Here is a 21,410-nt window from a genome sequence, read left to right on the forward strand (position 1 = left end):
CTATTCACTTGGAAATTGTGCTAAATGCAGGCTATCTGTCATTTGCAAAAATGTACTGAGACATTGAAACATGTACTAAGACATTTGCAACATGTACTTAGACATTTGCAATTTGATTAAATGAAGGAGAAATTCAATTCTGTTGTGAACAATTGCCAAGTGGTTTGGAGGTTTGTCCATGTTATTTTGAGAATGTAAGTTCTGTTTCAAGAAATGAGCCAAACCAATGGAGAAAAACTGGAAAAATAAATCATAACAATTAAATAAATGCCAACATGATTTCTGGAACTCAGTTATAATGCATATTTGTGGCTGCCGAAGCTGAGTTGTGTGATATTTCCACATTTTGATCATGTGCAATTCAAAATAAAAATATGCCCCCCTGGCCTGTCCACAATCCAGAAAAATACCATTAACCAGAAAAATCCATTCCCTCCAACCCCCTCTTTCTAGGGTAAGGGTTCAGAAAATGTGTGCAAAAACAAGCTGTTGTCAGATTTTCCCCTCATGATGTCACGTGGTAACCTTGCAAAGCAGATGGATACGCCCGTTTCTGTGTTTTCCACTGGCGAATCCATCTTGCAAAGCACCCATCTGAACCATTTGGGCCCTGTTTAGAAAGTGACAGCACCAATCAGCGAGAGGGGCAGTACTTTAAGGCGCAGCAGAGTCTAGACATAAACAAGCAGCAAAGAGCTGGTGCAGTTATGGAGGGAGAGATTAGCGTGGATACTGTTAAAGCACCAGTTTTATCAGAACTTGAGGACATTTCTTCATTAAAAGAAGAACAAAAAACAGCAGTGAATTGTTTTCTTCTCAAAAATGACAAAAGTCGAGTACTTACATGTCTATAGTCGCCATGTTTCGTGTTATTCCTTAGTAGCTGCATATGCGCAGCTTGATAGCTGCTACATCACGTGTTTTGTTGCTCTGATTGGCCCGTAGAGATGTGACAGACAGAACGTTTACCCAATCATAATCCATGTTTTTTCAGATCATCTGCCTTTTCTCAAACGTTTCCCATTGAAGCTTTCCCAGATGGATGTGTGAAACACATCCACCTGGCATGTCATGTCAGGTTAATTTGGCCCTCCCTGCTTGATAGAAAGTTCCGACCCCAGCCACATCCATTTCCTGAGAGGGGCGTGGTCAGGGACGGAGTCAGACATCTCAGTAATGTTTAAAGCTACAGACACAAAAATAGCTCATTTTTAGCAGGGCTGAAACAGAGGGGGTTTTAGACATGAAACAATCCAATACTGGAGGTTTTTTTTTTTTTTATCAGCAACAGACTTCACAGGCATGTTTTGGGGACCTCTGAGACCAACATAAACTTGTCTTAAAAGGGTAAAATATGTCCCCTTTAAGACCGTGGCCACCCAACATCAGCTCTTTGTCCCATCTTGGCCACCCCAGTCAAAAAAAAAAAAAAAAAAAAAATCTGGATATGCCACTGAAATCCAAAGAACACAGAAGAAGTTTCTTTGAGCTGTACAATTGAAGAATATATCCTGTTCTTCTTAAAATTCCTCTGTCACATAACTTAAAGACACAGGATCCATTTAAATATTTCCCTTCTATATGTTTTCCTTGCATTTTTGTATTTGTTTTTTTTTTTAAATGCTTTCATTCATTGTGTGTCTCATTTTTGAAAAACAATGTTATTGTTGACTCTACCTGAGGTGGTTCAATGGCAAGTTTATTTTTCTACCACAAGGTGGATCCAAGAGTCACAAATGAACGTTAAACACAAGTCAAGTAAGGAGAACTGCAGCAGCAGTGTATAACTAGTTTAACGTCGCCCTCTAGTGGTGAGTTTGAAGACAAACACACTAATAAAGCCTAAAGTGACTGAAAATCCTTAAACAGAACACTATTCTCTCACAGAATTGAAGAAATTCAATTAGAAGCAGCTACAAGATTCAACAACATATTCTCACCATTATAAACAGGCTGAACAACTGGACAGTGTGAATGAATTAAGATTAAATAGGCTACAAATGTGTGGAAAGTCCTTTTAAGATTGCTCTCATTGAAAGAAAAAATTTTTAAAAAATTTATGGCTGTAATTAATCTTCCCACTGCTATTTTTAAAATATTTTTCTCGATTTTAGTTCGTTATTTTTCCACAGTATCTGCACCCAAAACCTTACATCTAAAACTGCAATGATTTGGTCTCTGAGAGCACAAATTGGTTCTTTTGCCTACCTTATCACTGGTTCCTCCTGTCATAGAGGTAAGAATTCTTCAAGATGTTTTCTCTGCACATTAACATACAAAATGTGGACAAAAGTAAATGGCCACACCTAATTAATTATTGAATTCAGGTGATTCAATCAGACTTGGGTGCAATGCCCCTCACTCTGACATTTGTTTATTAGTGCATTTCTACAGGATCGTGTTTGTGCATGTGCAAGTGTGGTGCAGGGGTTAGCGCTTGGACAGGGAATTTCAGTGTGGAGTTTGCTTGTTCTCTCTGTGCATGTGGGGGTTCTCTACTCTGGCCTCCTTCTACAGTCCAGAGACATGCTGTTCAGGCCACTGGTGACTCTAAGATGCCTGTAGGTGTGAGTGTAACTGCTTGTTTGTCATTATACAGAGCCTAGAAAAAGTATTCACCCCTTTGGATGGTTTACCCTTTTACTGATTTTATAAACCAATCATGGTCAACATAATACGGCTTTTTAACCAAAAAAAAAAAAAAAAAAAAGAAAAGCTCAACCTCAAGTCAGTATTCAGTAGTAGTACCCTTGGCTGCAATCACAGCACTGAGTCTGTGTGGATAGGCCTCAATCAGGTTTGCACATCTGGACACACAAATTTACTCCCTTCTTCTTTGCAAAACTGCTGCAGCTCAGGCATGCTAAGCCCTTTTCAAGTCAAGCCACAAATTCTCTATTGGATTAAGGTCTGGGCTTTGACCTGGCCCCTCCAGAACATTCACCTTGTTGTCTTAAAACCATTTCTGTAGCTCCCCCTGCAGGGATGTAGCTTGGGATTTTGGGCCCCCATAAAGAATATTACACAGGGTCCCCCTTAACTGGCCAGTCAAGCAACAAATGTGTAATTTCTACATATATCTATGCATTTTAATGTATTTCCAAACCACAATTTCCCCATTTATGAGCAATATTTTTACTATGGTTAAATTAAATTGACTTGCATTATATTATTTATATCATGGACATTTGTAAGGGAGCTTTTTTCCCATGACAAAACCTAGACTAAAATCAACAAATGTAGGTCTGTGATGACTAAAACTGTCGAAAATTTAGTTTAGTTTTTGTCAAAATGGCTAAAACTAGACTAAAATGTAATGTAGTTTTCGTCTGGCATTCAGAATCTGTGATTTTTCTCCACTGTGGGTAAATCTGTCAAAATGCAATGCATCTGTAGCTATTCTGCCTCTCAGCTGTAGAAAGCAGGGACCCCAGGTTTGGCAGGGTGCAGAGAACACACTACCATGATTTGGTACCAGATTTAGGCAAAATAATAAATGCTTGGACTAAAAGTAAAGACTAAAACAAGACTAAGATGTTTTTGAGTTTTCCTTGACTAAAACTAGACTAAAACTAAAAAGGGTAGAAATGACTAAAATGTTTACAGACACTGTATGCCAGATACCAGCCCTCTGATTGACTGGCTAATAGTCAAGGGTGCACTCTGTCTTTTGCCCAGTGACAGCCAGCACTGGCTCCAGCCATCTGCAACCCCAAACAGGATGAGCAGTATAGATAATGAATGGAGTGATGGAATATTTGAGTCTACTGTGTTTAGCATGTTCAATCACAGTGTAAAACTGGATTTTTCCTTGAGGAATTGGGATGGGTTCAACAGGTTAAGCTTTTTGTCCATGTGTGTTCCTCATGTTTGATACTTCAGGAATGTATTTTGGACTTTGTAGGGCTTTTCTAAGTCATCTGATGGCTCAAGGTGGTTTATACATCACAGGTCACACTTACCCACTGTCCACTCTCCACTGTCATACATGAAGCTGAGTCTCTTTGCTCTCTGATCATCAGATTTTTCCAGAGCTGCAGTATGTCATCTCACCATCAACCAAGAAAAACACACAACAGCGGATCCTTGACATGCCTTTTATAAAGGTACAAAAATATTTACAGTAACTCAGCAGTCAAATGTTTGATTTTGTAGAAAATAAGATAAAAATAGGGATATAAATGTGACAAATAAATGTGGCCTTGTAGGAAAAGAAACAACCCTGTGTGACACAAAGCAGGGGCTAATCACTGTAATAACTAATCCACTGGCTCAGGGAGGTCCTGGTAGTTGGTGACCTCTGTGTGGAGGTGATTGACCTCAGGTTGTTCACCGTTCAGCTGTGCATACTCCACTGAGCCCTGCTGAAACACAGAGCAGAGCCATTAAACACTGTCACAGCTCATTTTTTCTAACTGCAAAGACACTGATATTCAAAAGCCCCATGAGATAAGGCTAAAGAAATCGATATTTTGAACTACATTCTGAACTACCTTCATACTAGCTCTAATGACCCCTACCCCCACCCCTCCCCCCCACCCACACACACCCCTCCCCCCCACCCACACACACACACACACACCCCCCCCCACACACACACACACACACACAGATGAGACTGCAACATTTTCAGTGGTATAAACTTGCAGTTGTCTCCTAAATACCAGTTTCCTGAGAAGCAGACAAACCATAACAACCCAAATGTCAAACCAAACTGACTTATCTGTCTTCAACAAGACACACTGATGAAAGAATCGTCCGTTTTTAGATGATGATGTGACTTCCTGAGCGTATTATTTCTCCTCAGTTGCCTCTAACACCATGTAGGGCCAAACTGTGTAGTCATTAAGGCCTGCTGAGGGACAGCATTCTGGCTGAGATGGGCTTGGAGGTAATTTGACTGAGCCACGGTGCTGATCTGAGCAGCGATAAGGAAGGAAGTCACAGCCCAAATGCTTTTGTTCTTGTCTGGAAACTTTGACGACTGTTTCCCTCTTGCTCGGGATTATCTGCCAGTAGAGTCCCTGTAACAGACGCTGCTGGAGCAGCGTTAGCAAGCTGGTTTAGGTAACTAGCTATAAAACATAATGACACAAGTTATTTTGAAGAAATAATGATTGTAAATGAATCTATAGTAAAATTAATCAGCATGTATCATTTTGTTTGAAACCAACAGTATGTAAAATTTAGTCAGAGGGCATTCTTATAAAGCAGACAGGCCTAAATAAACCCATCATAATACTGCACATGGTTGTTCTGGGGGCACAGAAGCATTCTGTATTCACCTTCATGATCAGTGGTTTTTCAGACACTTCTATTTCCTGGTTGAAATAAGCCTCAGAAATCCACAGACACTCTTGTTATTCTTTTTTTTTTGACAGAAAATTGAAAATAAGAAAAAAAAATGGTGCAGTTTTCCCATTTCTGAGAATAAAAGAGATAATAGAAAAACAAGCCATTTTCCCTGTTTTTGTTTCAGTTACAAAAATTTAAAAATGAAAAATTAAATTTTGAAAATATGGTCTTTTTTCAGCTCCATTGTTTTGTTTTCTATTTTAATGAAGTACCTGAGTAAAGGGAAATCATGTGACCCAAAAGGAACAGTGAACATTTCAAAATAAAAGCCCTCATGTCAAAATTAAAACCTACATAGCTATTCACAATGTTTTACAGTATAACACTAGGTTATTTACTGTATACAACGTATCAAGAATAATGTCAGTGGCTAAATAATTGGTGATTTTAAAGACTGTATTAATAATAGGAGGAAAAATAATTAGTATAAATAAGTAACCCTGGACTGTGTGAGGTATTTCAATTCATGGTTGTATTTTTGGTGGAAAGGACTATTCATTATTGTGAGTACTATATATATACATATATACATATATACATATATACATATACATATATATATATATATATATATATATATATATATATATAACACACACACACACACATATATAACCCCTCCACTCAATTTAACTATTTAAATTTTTAACTCACCATGAATGCATTTATTTTCTTTCCTTTTCTTATTGCAGCATGATGCATGTCATTTCTGGTGAAAGCACTCTCTGAACCAATGATTTCATCAAATTAATGTGTTTGTAGCACATATTTTCTATCCACTATTGGTGCTAAAAATATAATAAGGTTTCCCTCATTTTGTGGCGTTTGGAGCAGCACTACATCCACTTTAGAACCAGAAAATAATTTTAAAGTATTGTGTTTGATTTTACATTTTATTTTAATTTGGAGGTTACTTAAGTTTTGCTTCTTCTTCTTTCCCTTCTTTATGCATTCTGTTTGCACACTGCCCTGCAGTCTCATGTCCTTATATGGGCATAAATGGGGCGTTACTTGATGCTAATTAGGAGGAACAGCTTAGGAGCTCCTAGCGTTAATCAACCTCAGAACGCAAGTTTAAACAATTCAGCAGTTTACGAATGGATCAGGAATCCCACATTAATGTTTCTTCAAAAATGTTATAAGCACAGCTTAGTCTCTCCTTCCTGTGTGACTGTGAGTGAGTCAGATGAGTGTCATTTAAGATATTTAATGAGAAAATTTTCTCTATAAATGGAAAAAATACACTAGCCAAACTTGTCAGTGTATCAGATAAAAAGAGCATGTGTAGCTGCAGGTATTTACTCACATAGTCATGATGATCAGCGGCACCTAAAGGAAAAAGCATCACAGGTTAAATGTGAGTCATTTGTCTGTGATTATCGTGATTCATTAGTCATTGAACAGATATGACAGCATTGCTGACCTTGCTGATTCTCTAGTTCCTCCTCTGCATTGTTTCAGCCTATGAGTCCTATCCCTGTCATTTCTGTCTTAACGTATTCCCTCTCAGTTTTACAGAAGAGCTCAGGAGTCTTGCGTCATGTTAAACAGGAAACATTAGCAATCTGATGGACTGCTTGATAGGAACACCCAGAGTCAGGCACAGGAAGTTCCTGCCAGTAAAAACAGGATCGTCATGGTTCTGTGGCTGGCCTGGGTAAACTGCAATTAAATTTTGTCTTCAGTCATACCAACAGGTTGCACTTCAGATATCTAAAGATGCATTTTCCCTCCACTGAGGGGCAGAACATCCTGTTGAAGGGCTGAACTAATCTCAAATCATCCTCCAGGGTTGTAAAGATAAACATTTAACAAATGACAAAGTGGCAGCTTCAGTGTTAAAAAATGGAAAAATGTTAATCTAGGTGTGCAGTAAGTGCAGTTACTTGAGCCTCCTTTTGAGGCTTAAAAACAACAGATTTTACAACATCATTTTCCGAATTGGCTTTATTGCTCATTTCTTTATTGGTAAAAACTGAATCCTAAGAGAAAATATTTATCCTTTAAACTTATTTAGAAGATAAGCAATGTAACCTTACCTAATATATTGTCAAGTAATGGGTTTATAAAAAAAAAAAGATTGAAATCAAACTCCCTCTTGGTTTGTTGTTCTTGTGTTTACATGGCAAGAATAGCGCTTCTGTTGTCTTGTTTATCTTTCACCTAAAACATGCTTAATACATGTTTATTTTTCATGTGGACCTCTCCCTCTCTAAACATTAGCCCTACAACCACATAGAGGAGAGAGGTGGCCCCACCCACTCCGGGATGATATGCGTCAAGACACAATAGTGGAGATTTGTTAAAGTGGTACAATTCAAGAAGAACTAACAAACTTTCCAAATCAAAGAACATACTTTGTTTGCTCTAAAATCCTTCAAAGAAACAAGAATTAAATTAACTTTGGGTTGCATTTCAGAATGGAGATCAGTCTGATTAATGGCTGTACATGGTTGGAGTGCTGCAAGACAGTGTGGCTGCAGATGACGCTCTCACATGCCTGCTCTGCAGTCCTCTACTGGGAGTTGCCACCACTGTCATGACAGTGGCTGGCAAGAAGTTTCAGAATAAAATCAGATTACACTTTTGGTCAAGTTTAGGGTTAGGACACCAAAAGTTAAAAGTTAAAAACTTGACCCACAAAACCGAATTACAGAACATGCAATACAGCTGACTGAACAGTCTGCTCACAGAAAAAAAAAACTGGTCCTCTACGAAATCACTAACACAAAAAGCTTAATAAACCATGTAAGCTGTGTCAGCTTATGCTATGTTTGCTAAAGCTAACATAGCTATGTAAGCTAAGTAAGCTTATGCTATGTTTGCTAAAGCTAACATAGCTATGTCTGCTTTGCCACCTTATGCAATATTTGCTGAAGCTAATAAAGCTATATTTGCATATGTAGCTAAAGCTAGCCTAGCTACATTAGATGTAGCTACATTGCTACAGCTATCATTGCTAAAGCTAACCTAGCTAAGTTGGCTTACATAGTAATGATAAAGCACTTCAAATCTGGCCCATTTACATGTACATGTTCATTATGTGCAATACCCCCTACAATAATGAACAATAATGTAGCTAGCATAGCAAAGTTAGCTTCAATGATGCAGCTTTGTTATCTTAGATAGCTAAAGCTAATGTAGCTATGTAAGCTGATGTAGCTAAAGCTAACGTAGTTACATTTTATTAAGCCATATTTAAAGCTTACATTAATTCAGCTAACATTGCTAAAGCCAACGTTGCTTAAACTTACGTTGTCAAAGCTGACATAGCTATGTTGGCCTACACTGTAATGTTAGCTATGTCAGCTAGCATAGCTACATCAGCTTCAGTGATGCAGCTATGTTATCTTGCATAGCTATGTTATCTTGCTACATAAGCTGACATAGCTAAGCTAAAGCCAATGTAGCTACATTAGAGTTAGCTATATTTACTAAAGCTTACATTGTAAAAGCTAACATTCCTGAAGCTTACATTGCTAAAGCTAGCATAGCTATGTTGGCTTACATAGTAATATTTACTATGTAGAAAATGTAGCTACATCAGCTAACAGACATAGCTTAAGTTTATGTTGCTACATTATATTAAGCTATATTTACTAAAGCTGACACTGCTCAAGCAAACATCACTAAAGCTAATGTTACTAAAGATTACATTGTTAAAGCTAGCATAACTATGTTGGCTTACATCATAATATTAACCATGTAGCAAATGTAGCTACATCAGCTTTAGCGATGCAGCTATGTTGTATAGATAAAGGTGCAATAGCTACGCAAGATGACGCAGTCAAAGCTAATGTAGCTTTATCAGATTTTGCTATAAGTAGCCTACTAAAGCTTACATTGCAAAAGCAAACATAGAAATGTTGACTTGACAATGTAGCAAACTTAGCCAAATGAGCTTTAGCAGTGCAGCTATTTTATCTTAAATAGCTAAAGCTAAATAGCTACATAAGCTGACATTGCTAAAGCAAATGTTTCTAAAGCTTTGGGTAGACAAAGCCTAGGCAGGTATTTTGGGTTACACGTTAACTATGTAGCTAGTGTAGCTACGTCGACCTAAGTGATGTAGCTAAAGCTTACATCACTTAAGCATATTTTGCCTGGAGAGGAATACAATGTGCCTTGAGAGTTTTGCTTGATCTTAGGTGTGCCTAGGACAAAAAGCCACTGTATTAGATCATTGAAGACTACTACAATCAGGTGTGAGACTATGAAACAATGTAGTGTGAAATTACTGAGAGCTAACTTGTAAAGTTTAAGTATAAAGTTTTGACACTTTAAGCTATATAACCGTAAGGTCACTGGCTTGATTCTTGACCATTGTGACATGCCTTTCTTCCCTCTCTCCTCGACCTTTCTTGGACTGCCAAATTTTTGCAAAACAAACCTCCCCAAGTCAACATTCAAAATAACTATTACAATAAAGCTGCAGTTTATTCATTAGCTTCGAGGATGTTAAACTCACCATGTGGAGAGTTTTGGAGCTCGCTGTACACGGTGTCTGTGCCTTTTCTCAGTGGGGCTGTTAACATAAAAAGCAACACATTAGCCTGTTTGAACATCAAAAGGCAAAGTTAAGAAGATACAGTCTCTCTGATCTTTCATTAACAAAAATCTATAAATAGCACTGTTATGTCAGCCTCTAACTGCCCTCTCCGGCCTGCTGGGGCCTTGAGCATGGCACCATAACGAAGAGGGGAGCATATCAGAAACCAGCATGGCAATTAGCTCAACCCTTCCTGTTTATAAAGGCTGCAATGGTACTGGAAATCCCTGCAGTTATCCCTTAGCTTACCACTACTCTGAGATGTGTTAATTATGTGTAATTAGGCCCCTCCCAGGAAGTGTCAGTCTATATTATCTATAAAGGAATGTGAGCAAAGTAGAAAACTGCCTTTTTCTTGGCAGGAAGACTGAGAGGTGGACTCAGAAAAACTATTTGTATGTATATATTTGTGTGTGTGTCCATGTGTGTGTTTACCTCTTTCAGGATCTGCCGGCTGTGGATGCACCACCTCAGTGTACTCCACATCAGGCTCGTTAGACTCCATGCTGCTCTCCTCATCCTCTGCTGTATCTAAATATATTAATATGGACCTCTTTTAAACAAACTGAACCTCCGTCAAGCCCTAATCATTGTAATGTAGTGCAAAGCAAATTCCAAAATCGTCAGGCACTGAGTCAAATGTAAATATAAACAGAATTCAATGATTTGCAAATCTCATAAACCCATATTTGAACAACACAATTTAAACAACAGATAAGATGTTGAAACTGAGACATATTTCCAGAAAAATGTAAGCTCATTTATATACAGCTTGAGCTTGAGTGAACCTACTTTTAACAACCGCAGAACATAAAGCCCTCGTGCCCCCCTGAAATCTCTGGTGCCCACCCAAGAGGGTCCTGACCCCAGGTTGGGAACCAAGGTTTTAGAGCGACATATGCTCCCATCCAGACGTCTCTTTTCAGAAAGCCCTTACATATTCCAGCAAGACAACGCTAATGCCACACACTGCATCCATCACAACAGCCTGGCTTCACAGTAGAAGAGTCTGGGTGCTGAACTGGCCTGCCTGCAGTCCAAACGAAAAAAAAAAAACATTTGGAGCATCATAAATCTAAAAAAATCCAGCATAGAAGACCAAAGACTATTGAGCAGCAATCCAACATCAGACAAGAAGGAGACATTTCTCTGCCAAAACTCCCAGACATTTACAGACAGTTTTTAAAAGAAGAGCTATACGCTAGTAAACATGGCCTTGTCCCTACTTTTTTGAGATGTGTTGCTGCCATCAAATTCAAAATGAGCTAATATTTTTCATGGAATGATAAAATGTCTCAGCCATTGTGATACATTGTCTGTTATGATGTGAATCAAATATGGGTTTATGAGATTTACAAATCATTTAATTCTGTTTATATTGACATTTTACACAGTGCCCCAACTTTTCTAGAATTGGAGTTGCATTAGCTTCAATTGTTTGCCAAACCCAGTCAAAGCAATGACAAGGATGTACATATTACCTGATTCAGGTGGTCGCTTGCTCCAAACACTGACTGCTGCCTTGTCCACCTTCACTGTGAAACAGAGACAGACTGAAGATTAAAACGAGGCCATCAAACGCCAACGATAAAATAAGACGGTAAAAATGATTCACTGATAAAGGTGATGAAACATACCTTAAAGGTTAATTTGCATAAACTCACATATACAAGGTCAAATGTTTGCAACAACTGGAGTTAGGTGGTGTGTAAATCAGTTATTTACTCTTCAGACTTTTGTAGTTGTTGCAGGACAGTTTGCTCTGCACCAAGCTAAGCTAACCATCACCTCAGAAGAAGTCAGAAGTGGCTCCTAGGTGTTTAAAGAGTTAAAGCTGTCTGAATAAATTCAAAAACAGAGGAAAGAACGACCCTTTTCTCTGCAATTCGGTCTTCACTGGAGGATTTACCACCCTTAAAATAAAACCTGTAACAAAGGAGCAGATTTCAAACCCACATCTGGTCCATACAGAAATCTTCCGCTGCATTTTGTGCACAATGGGCCGTTAATTCAGAAGCAGCTGCACAGTACGTTTTGGCAAAAACAATTTCCCATCACAGCTTCCTACTTGGTAATGTAATCTCACACACAGCTCAACCAGAGCTCGTGTGATTAATTTCCTCCAACCGCTGCATGAATTCAAACTTGCCTGGTCTGAAACAAAATAAGACCCACCCTCCCCCAAGCCAGCGTTTTTATCAACACTGAGGCCCTGACCCACTCTGTGCCAACATAGGAAGTTTCTTACAGACTCTATTGTTTGAACTTTTCAAGGAAGTCTCTAGAGAGGGTTCCTTTTAGGAAATAAATCAACTTCATGTTATGTTGGGATGGCTGCACATAAAGAAATGGAGGACTTATGCAAGCATGAATACAAATATTCCAACAGTATGTTTTTTTATGGAGTTTAAAGTCCCGGTTAAGTGATTAAAATATGTACTTTAGCTTTGTTGTATGACAGAAGGCTGGGTTTTTTGACTACCAGGCCAAATATCAGTGCTGAACGCATCTCTAATATGCCACAACCAGAAGGCTAGCCTGCTGTTCTTATGGGTCTGTTAGCTCCATGTTTGAGCCACAGTCACATTCATATAGAGACAGGTAGATCATTTAGAGCAGGGGTGTCCAAACTTCTTCCACGGAGGGCCACATATAAAAATATATAAGGATGGTGGGGCCACTTTCATATGCCTCACCTTGAAGATATTAAAGTTAGTAAAACCAATCTTATGATGGTTAAGATATGCCTAATGATTGGATATGCTTAAATAGATAGTTAATGGCTGAAAAAGCAAATAGCCAATTATTTTAAGGATTTTAGGGAGGCCAATCAGATTTCAGGGGGCCCTGGTTGGCCCTGACTACTACTGGCTCTGCCTCTGAAACACTAACGGTACTGCTATTAGCCTTTCCTAATCCATCAGGGTATTACAAATCAAAATATTGCAATTATTTTGGTTGCTAATATGTATTCTATTTACAGTGTTGTCCTCATTTAGTCACAAAAAACTCAAGTAAATAAATTCTTCTTGTCAAAATGTTTGTTTACAGAATTAGTATGGAAGCACTGCCTTGTGCTGAAACCAGAAAGTACATTGCATTCAAGCACAGGCTTCATGTTCATATGTGGGTCATGTTTAATTTAACGTTAACAATTTGCTGCGGGCCAATCAAAAATGGATCGCGGGCCACATTTGGCCCCCGGGCCATAGTTTGGACACCCCTGATTTATAGCTAAAATGTGAGTTTCATTTCCTCACTGTACATATCACATGATCTGGCCTCCTAAAGTTTCGTTTTCTTGGTGTATCTATGAGATATCTGAATTAATTTGCTACTTGATTTCCTGATATTGCTCCTTCAAAATCAGATCAAATCCTGCGACCGTGGTCTTAGAGTATGACTGCTTCTCTCTGTGTCAGAGCAAGAGAGGCAGAAGCCAGGGAATAAACGTAACCTGTTTTTTCTGTCACAATCACGCTGTTGTTACCTCTAATAACCAACCCGCCATCGTGGCTAAAGGTTTGGCAAATTCACCCTACAACAAAAACAGTAACTCCCAATAATGCTTATCTGCAAAGCTCCAATCAGCTGACCAATCAGCATTATTTGAGGAGAGCGTGCCCCTAGTGATGGGCGGGGTTTAGTTGTACAGGACAATGGTAGCAATTGCTCCTGCCCATGTAGCAATTAGCCCAGATGTAGCTATAGTATAGCAACATTTTTATCAGAACTGGACCACATTTCTTTATAAAGCCAGTGAAAAAAACAGCACTTAAAGCTTTCATGACGGAAAAGATGATTTCACTCTTTTTTCCCAAACTTGTCTGGGCATGATTTTGGGATAGTTACAGGCAGGTTTTAGTTGTACTGAGAGCCGGTATAAACAATGGCCGCTGCTGGTGTAGCGATTAGCTTTGATGTAGCTATAGTATAGCGGCAGATTCATCAGAACTGGGCCACTTTATAAAAACAGGATGCTCTGGCACTTCACCCAACTAGCCTCCCCATGAGTTACATCCACCAACAAGAACCACTGTTCATTAGCTACAGCAGCATTTGGCTGTCAACTCAGGTTACTACTGGAGCTGAGCACGAGTGCAACCTCATTTTGTCTGGTAACTTTGATTGGCCTGTAACAATTGTGACATACAGAACTAAATCCAGTCACCTGTCAGGACACTTTCTATGGGAGGTTTCCCAGATGAATGTGAAATATATCCAAGTAATGGAGAAAAAGAAAAGTGTCTGGCATGTGAGGTTAATTTTCCAATGAAGACATACTAAGCCAGCTAAATAACAGGCTGTATTAAGATAAAGCACTGAGTGCTTTTATATTGTTGTAGCCTTAGTGGACAGGATAAGTCATTGGGGGCTAAATCCAAATTTCAGTCCCTCATAGTCTCAGCCTTTTCAGATTTTCTCGCGACTTTATTCTGTTTCTAAAATAATTTCTTTGTTTTTCCTTTCAGGGACTTTGAACTACATGAGCAAATGAATGAAGCCTGATACCTGTAGCAAAATAAGGTCTGCAGACACACATCTAAATAAATCCAATGTCTTTATTCTACAAGTGCCTCTTTAAGTAGCCACAGATCAACCAAAAATATATACACACATTTCCTGTAATAATAAAATGTACATACAACAAATCTGTCACCAAGCCAGTTTAAACATTCATCGCAGAGCAGATGCAACATTAAAGGACATGAGATCAGGTAGAGAAGGATGAAGAAACAAAGGACAAAAATAGGACAGAGACAGTTATGGTTGAGTATAAAACCAAAGGCCATCTAGAGGAGGGGAGAGGGAGCAGTGGGTGCAGGTGGATAGTTGTCTTGTTACACACCCCTCCTTTTCACTGATGCAAGTCACAAGTGAAAAAAGGTTCAAATCCTTCAAAAGCTTCAAAAAAATCCTTTAAAACTTTGCATAAATGCTTTCAAGTCTTTTGAAAGGGTCATCTAAAAACTGGATTTAAGTCCTGCCCACTCTCGAGCATCTCTACACTGTGGCTGGGGTACTGTAGCTGCTCCTGTTGCTGATGTCAGCGGGAAGTGATGCCGCGCTATCTCGCGCCCCATTGGCCACTCTCCCCTCTGTGCCATTATAGAGTGGCGCTGCGTCTAGAAAAGAAAATGATAAAGGGCTCTCTAAGCAGTATACAACAAGTCAAAATCAATGCTATGCACTATGATGGAACTGTTTAGCTTGGTGATATACTTGCTGCTTAACCTTGCATTCTTGAACACAACTGGCTGCTTCAAGAACAGAACTGCTCACATTCTTGGATGTGCACTACATGTGTTTCTGGAGGATAACTCCTGAGGTGGAGATTTAAAGAGGTATGCAGCTGATGAGCAGGATGGGAACTATACAGGCATGGCAACACTCAAAGAGAGGACGATAATGATGATTCTGAGATCAGAACTAACATTAAAGTAGAATAATTATTATTAACATTAGATTAACTCAGGTAAAAGATAACCATCCCCTCTCTGTTTCTCCAGCATTTTCCAGCATGCACAGACGCTACAATCTCAAACTTGTCTCCATTTACAAACCCCAAATTAAAGAATGTTGTGGAAAATGTGAATTAAAAACAGAATACAGTAATTTGAGAATCCTTTCAATATATATTCAACTGAATGCAGTATAAAGACATTTGATTTTCAGTTGGATAAATTTTATTGAGTTTTAACATTCTGAATGTGATACCTGGAACACGTTCCAAAATAGTTGGGGCAGTAGCATCTCTTTATTACTGCATAATATAACCTTTCCTTCTAGCACTGCTGTATAAGCATCCGGAAAATGAAATCCCTAACAATTTAACTTCTGAAAGTGATTTTTTTTTTCACATTCTTGCTTGGAGTATATGTAGAGCTGCTAAACAATGCAGGGTTTGGTTGTTGTATTTTAAGCTTCATAATAGGCCAGACATCTACAGGAATCAGGTCTGGACTGCAAGCAGACCAGTCAAGTACTTGCTCTCTTTTACCATAAAGCAATGCTGTTGGAACTGACACATAATGTGGTTTAGCATTGTGTTGCTGAAATAAGCTAGGATTTCCTTTAAAAGGGCGTCATCTGGATGCTGCTTCAAAACCTGCATGTACCTCTAAATATTAATGGTGTCGTCCCAGATGAGTAAGATACCCATGCCATGGGCACTAGTAAACCACCAGACATCACAGTTGCTGGATTTTGCACTGTACATTGATGACAATCTGGATGGTCCTTTTCCTCATCAGCACAGAGGACTTGACGGCCATTATTTCCAAAAACAATTTGAAATGTGTACTCATCAGACCACAGTGTACTTTTCTACTTTAGGTTGGTCCATCTCAGATGCTGTTGGGCTCAGAGAAGTGGGCGGGACTTCTGGATGTTGCTGAGATTTGGCTTTCACTTTGCAAAGTAGAATTTTAATTTACAATTGTCGATGCAGTGGTTTAATGTATTAACTGACAGTGGTTTCCAAAGTAATTCTGAGCACATGCTGTAATACTTGTCACATAGTGATGCTGTCTGAGGGGTCAAAGGTCACATGTATTCAGTGTTGGCTTTAGGCCTTGTCCTTTGGATACAGAGGTTTCTCCACATTCTCTGAATCTTTTGATGATGTAGTGGACTACTGGGTGTAAAATCTCTGTGTTGAGGAACCTTGTCCAAAAAAAGGATTTATATTACAGAAACGCTGACCTGCTGGAAAACTATACTTAATGATGCACTCAGTAGTTGGTTGGTTTATTTAAAAAGGCATACATTTATATACATATAACTGATTTTAAAGTTATAATTCATTAGTTTTTTTACACATTTAACTAAACAATATAAAAACATCAAAATTAATAGTTAAATATTTTATCATTTTTGAGAAAAAAATGCCATGCTATGGTAGTGACAGCAGTGATTAGGTTAAAGAAAAAGCTATAAAATGTATGTTTTTTTCCAACTTCTATTATAAATATAAATTATTATTTAAGTTTAAGTATATAAGTATTTTTGGAAAATGCAACAGAAAATTTTGAAAAAATTGTGAAACTATTATTCTTCTTAAACAAAATTTAGAGGGTTAGGCTCGAGACAGCCGTCTTACAATTCAATGTACACTTTAAAGGGGTATTTAATATAAATGTAGGTTAACTTGATCTGAAATATATGTTTTTGTTTCATGAGTTAATAGCTAAATATTGCTAAATTTGTAAGGTTAAACCAATTTTACAAAATTTTCTGTGTTTGTACCACACATTACTCCACTTTTTTTAGTATGGCCCACATGCAACTTTATTTAAATTTTAAAAAAGCTGAGCCAGTGGCAACACTGGACCGTGTCTGTCACTGTGCAGGGTCAATGACACACAGGTGTAGATAATTGCAGACTTCATCTATCAGCTTGTCTTAAAACTTTCTGTCCTCTTGTCCTCTGCCTGCACACTGTCCCAACCATTCATGTGCATACTGTGTTTAATGCATTGCATTATTTTTTGAAGGTGTGCACCGGTGATGCTCCAAACAGACACAGAGAATGCGAGGCAGCCATCATATGCACACATAATGCATAGTCATCAGCAAGTATATTTCCAGCCTTGAGTTGTGACTCCAAAGACTGCACATAGGAGGTGGACACCCACTACTTATTGGATTATGGTTGGTGTTGAGAGGCCTTGAGTTGGAAAAATAAATGAATATATTTGAATGAGGTGTTGGATGCTCTTTTCACAGCTTAATTTTGATTAAAATGTTTTGTCGCCATTTCCTTACCCTGCATTCTTCTCCAATTTGTTCCAATTAGGACAACTTAACCCATAAAATTAACTGAAGAAGAAAGGCTGGTGAATGCAGACAATTTTTAAAGCAATGAATAAACAAGGATCAGAGTTATGTTCTCTGACCAGAAGCAACCAAGAAGCCAAATCCTCCTCTTACATACAGTCTCTGGCATAAATAGCTCGTAATTGGAGAGTTTATTTCCTACATTTCCTGAAGGTATCCTACTTTTCCTGCTTTTGCTATACAAACTTGGACAAAAACCCAACATGCATGCAAAGAAAGACGATATGCCTAAACATATTTATGATGTGTATGCACATAACTTAAACAGGATACCTACAAATGGCGAGCAACAAAGACGTGTAACATAAACAGAGGCTGCAAGGTCATGCATATTAGACCATGAAGGATGATGTGAAAATGGATTGCTGCGGCTGCTACAGGACACACATTATGACTTTTAATGAAACACAAGTGAGTGATGGCTGTTATGACAATGAAATACGGAGACAGTTGGTATTAAACAGAATAATAGCAAAACCAAGCTACCTGTGTCTGTGTTATAAACCTCTGTGTCGTGGGTTAGATTCACTGTTAAAGAGTCATCTGATTTAGGGATCGAAGGCTTTCTGAGAAATGGTGAAAATAAAGTCAACTAGAGCAGCAGTGGTGTAAAAATCTATTAAATGTCAGAGAAATCTGATGCATGAAAAACATACAACATTAATTTCAATATGAGCCAAAGTGCATCTCAGTAACTGTCATAGCAAATGAAGATTGCCCTTGCTGTTAATGGCTGTGACAGCAGCCTGAACTGAAGTACCACTGGAGTTTGTTTTTGTAAAACCATACGAGCTATTGACTGTATAAAAAGATGGACTTCAATAACAACTCCCAAAAGTGAAGCCAAAAGATTTGGAGCCTCCCCTAATGACTGGGTGTAGACAGCAGGCATGGGTGGTAACACGGTATTTGAAAATAGCCATAGTATAGGTACTTTGCAAGTAGTGATTTCTACATAGAGAAACACTACCAAAAGACCATGTTTTCAGCTGTTTATGACTATGCTAATCATTCAAAGTGCAAAATATAACCATTCTTAATTCTTATGCTACTTTGAGTCTTGAAAATAGTAAAATATTCTGGAAAAAAATAGCATAAGTAAAAAATAATCTTCACTGAGAAACGGCAGTATGCACAGATTTAAAAAGCCTCTATCTAAAGCCTGGATGAGTGTCGTACAATGATCATGAATGGTCCATTTCAAAGCTGTCCAGTTTGATTCAGTACAATTTGTTTCTCTACCTTTCAGGAAATGTATGTGAAGCAAGCCATTCTCAGATTTTCCCCTCATGATGTCATGTGGGCAGTTAGCACCGCCCCCAGGTTCTGTTGGCCCTCCCTGCTCAAAAAGTTCCACCCTCCCATCCTGATCCTCCTCTCAGCTGCCAGCTAAGAGGAGGATCAAGAGAGCCACATTTATTAAGCCACATCCATTTCCTGAGAGGGGCGGAGTCATACAGCTAATTAACATTTAAAGCCACAGACAGAGAAACAGCTCATTCTGAGCAGGGCTGAAACAGAGGGGGATTTTTTAGACATGCAAAAATCCACTACTGGTGTGTTTTTTAACAACAAATTCCACAGGCATGTTTTGGGGAACTCTGAGACCAATATAAACGTGTCTTAGAAGGGAAAATATGGGACCTTTAAACTCTGATCTTACCCATGCTTCCTCAGCTGATGCCCAAACCTCAAGCCTTGCTTGATGTGATGGGAGATCCATCTCTTTTAAGAGATCTGGATCATTTGGCTCAGCTCAGAAGAGCTGGCTCCCAAACAGCTCTTCATTTGGTCACAGCTCGGCTTTTTAAATGTGGATTAAATAAAAACAAAGGATGGAAAAAAGGAAACTGGCCCTCAAACAGAAGCTAGCTAACACAGCTAATACAAAAAACTTTTTTGTAGCCCAGGCTCGGTCGTGGACAGCTCACCTTTACTTGGTCTCATACCCCACAAGGTTTATTAGGTTAAAAAGTTTATCAATATTTTAATTAAAAGCATGTTTGTGACAAAAAAAGGATTTTTTACATGTTAAAGGGGCTCATCTAGCCTCTTAGCTAAGTATAAGGCTCCTCAAGGCTCTTGTCTCCCTACATCTGGCTAGACAACACTAGATGTTAAGAGGTCTGCAGGACTGAGTCAATTATGATGTTGATCGTCTCCACGCCAGGTAAATCTGTTAAACTGTGGGAAAAAAACACTTTTTTTGTAAAGTATAAGGATCATACTCAATGTATGTAGAAATGTTCCTATGATAATTGCTGCGTACAGCGCTGTTTTAACCTTGCAGCAGAGCAAAGGCAAAACAGCGAGAGGAACCACAGTGTGCAGTATCACTGAGCCACTGTGTTTACTATCACAGCTCCATCAGCCAATCCCTACCATGTTATGTATCAGCACCCGTCACTGGGGTATTTTGGCTTCATTTTTGTACAACAGGGAAGTATGTAGACACATCATCCATCTGTATACACAGTCTATTGTAAAAACTTACAGCCTATAAATAAGATAAAACTGACCCTCACAAACCTCAGCGATCTAAGCAGGCTAAAGGCTAAACTACATACTCTGTCACTACAGCTACATCATCTATTTCATACAAAAGAAGCAAAAAGTCAAGCCAACTCACACTGACAATTCAGAAGCTGCTTCTCTTTTACCTACAATAGGAGAGGAGAGGTGAGGAGACGAGAGGAGGAAATGGGCAAAGGAAGGTTGGTTTTCATACGCAGTTAGACATAAGAGGCGTGAGCTGGTGGAGGTCTGTAGGTCTCTCTACCTCTCTTGGATCTGAAGCACAGCACCAACACCACCACCACCACCAGCACCGACACCACCAGCAGACAGACACCCCCGATCACGACTTTCTTCCACAACGCCATACGCACTGTGGGAGGACAGACAAGCAGGGAGAAATGTCAGTGACAAACTAAAATACAAAAGGGGGAGCAATTAATGCTGGACAGGACTGCTGTGCAGGATTTTAAACACAGAAAAGACAAAACGCAGCATCTACAGCAGGTGTAGCCACGAAATGTTTGACTGATCCAAACAAAGCTACAGGTTTCAGAGTTATTGCTCTATGGTAGTCCTGAATCAGATCACTTCTCAATAAGAAGGGGGACACAATAATCTGTCTGTCTTTAGGGGAGATGTTATCAATCCAGTATGGATGTAACAATATGTTGCAATGCAAATTAAATTGATACAAATGTGAACAATTTTAATTTATCTGACAACAAAAATTCTTATCAATTCTCAAATGAGCAGAGGGCTCTATCTGCTTTGGCTTTTATTTGTCGAGATCAGTAGCTGTCTGAAACTGGAAAACAAAAATAACTATGATAAAAACTGTGACACCGTGTGTTGTGAGTTGAGTGTATTGTTACAGCCCTAAAATCTAGATTTCTAGACTTTCAGGTGACAGATCTTAAATGGCAGTAGTTAGTTGGTTAAACAGAGTTATACTTAAAACTATAAGCTAGTGAACTTTCGATTTGTCAAAGCATTCGGCAACAAAATATTAATCTTGATGCTATCACAGTTCATAATTGGTACATTGTTCTTCTAACTATATTAATTGAATGCTCATTATCCGATTCAGTAAACTTTGGTCAAGCCATTCCAGAAATGAAAAGAAAGTCCACCACTGCTCTTTAGTGTCTAA

General features: G+C 38.7%; 1 protein-coding gene across 10 annotated transcripts in view; it reads right to left on the reverse strand.

Moving 5' to 3' along the window:
- Positions 1-4,090: 4,090 nt before the first annotated feature.
- Positions 4,091-21,410, reverse strand: part of pecam1b (platelet and endothelial cell adhesion molecule 1b) — a 34,499-nt gene continuing 17,179 nt past the window's right edge. Inside the window, exons 9-16 of one of the 10 annotated variants that reach the window (XM_041785063.1) lie at positions 20,523-20,630; positions 20,373-20,403; positions 18,230-18,309; positions 11,386-11,439; positions 10,340-10,435; positions 9,824-9,880; positions 6,662-6,684; positions 4,091-4,361 (exon numbers count right to left, since the gene is read on the reverse strand). In XM_041785063.1, the coding sequence (XP_041640997.1) occupies positions 4,260-4,361; positions 6,662-6,684; positions 9,824-9,880; positions 10,340-10,435; positions 11,386-11,439; positions 18,230-18,309; positions 20,373-20,403; positions 20,523-20,630 (551 nt within the window). In that variant the 3' untranslated portion in view covers positions 4,091-4,259. Of the gene's footprint in view, positions 4,365-6,661; positions 6,685-9,823; positions 9,881-10,339; positions 10,436-10,702; positions 10,935-11,385; positions 11,440-14,446; positions 15,031-18,229; positions 18,310-20,372; positions 20,404-20,522; positions 20,631-21,410 lie in introns of those variants that run through there. The other 9 variants (XM_041785062.1, XM_041785064.1, XR_005991796.1 and 6 more) reach the window with 9 other exon arrangements.

Source organism: Cheilinus undulatus, linkage group 4 (assembly GCF_018320785.1).
Source record: "Cheilinus undulatus linkage group 4, ASM1832078v1, whole genome shotgun sequence".
NCBI classification, from domain to species: Eukaryota; Metazoa; Chordata; class Actinopteri; order Labriformes; family Labridae; genus Cheilinus; species Cheilinus undulatus.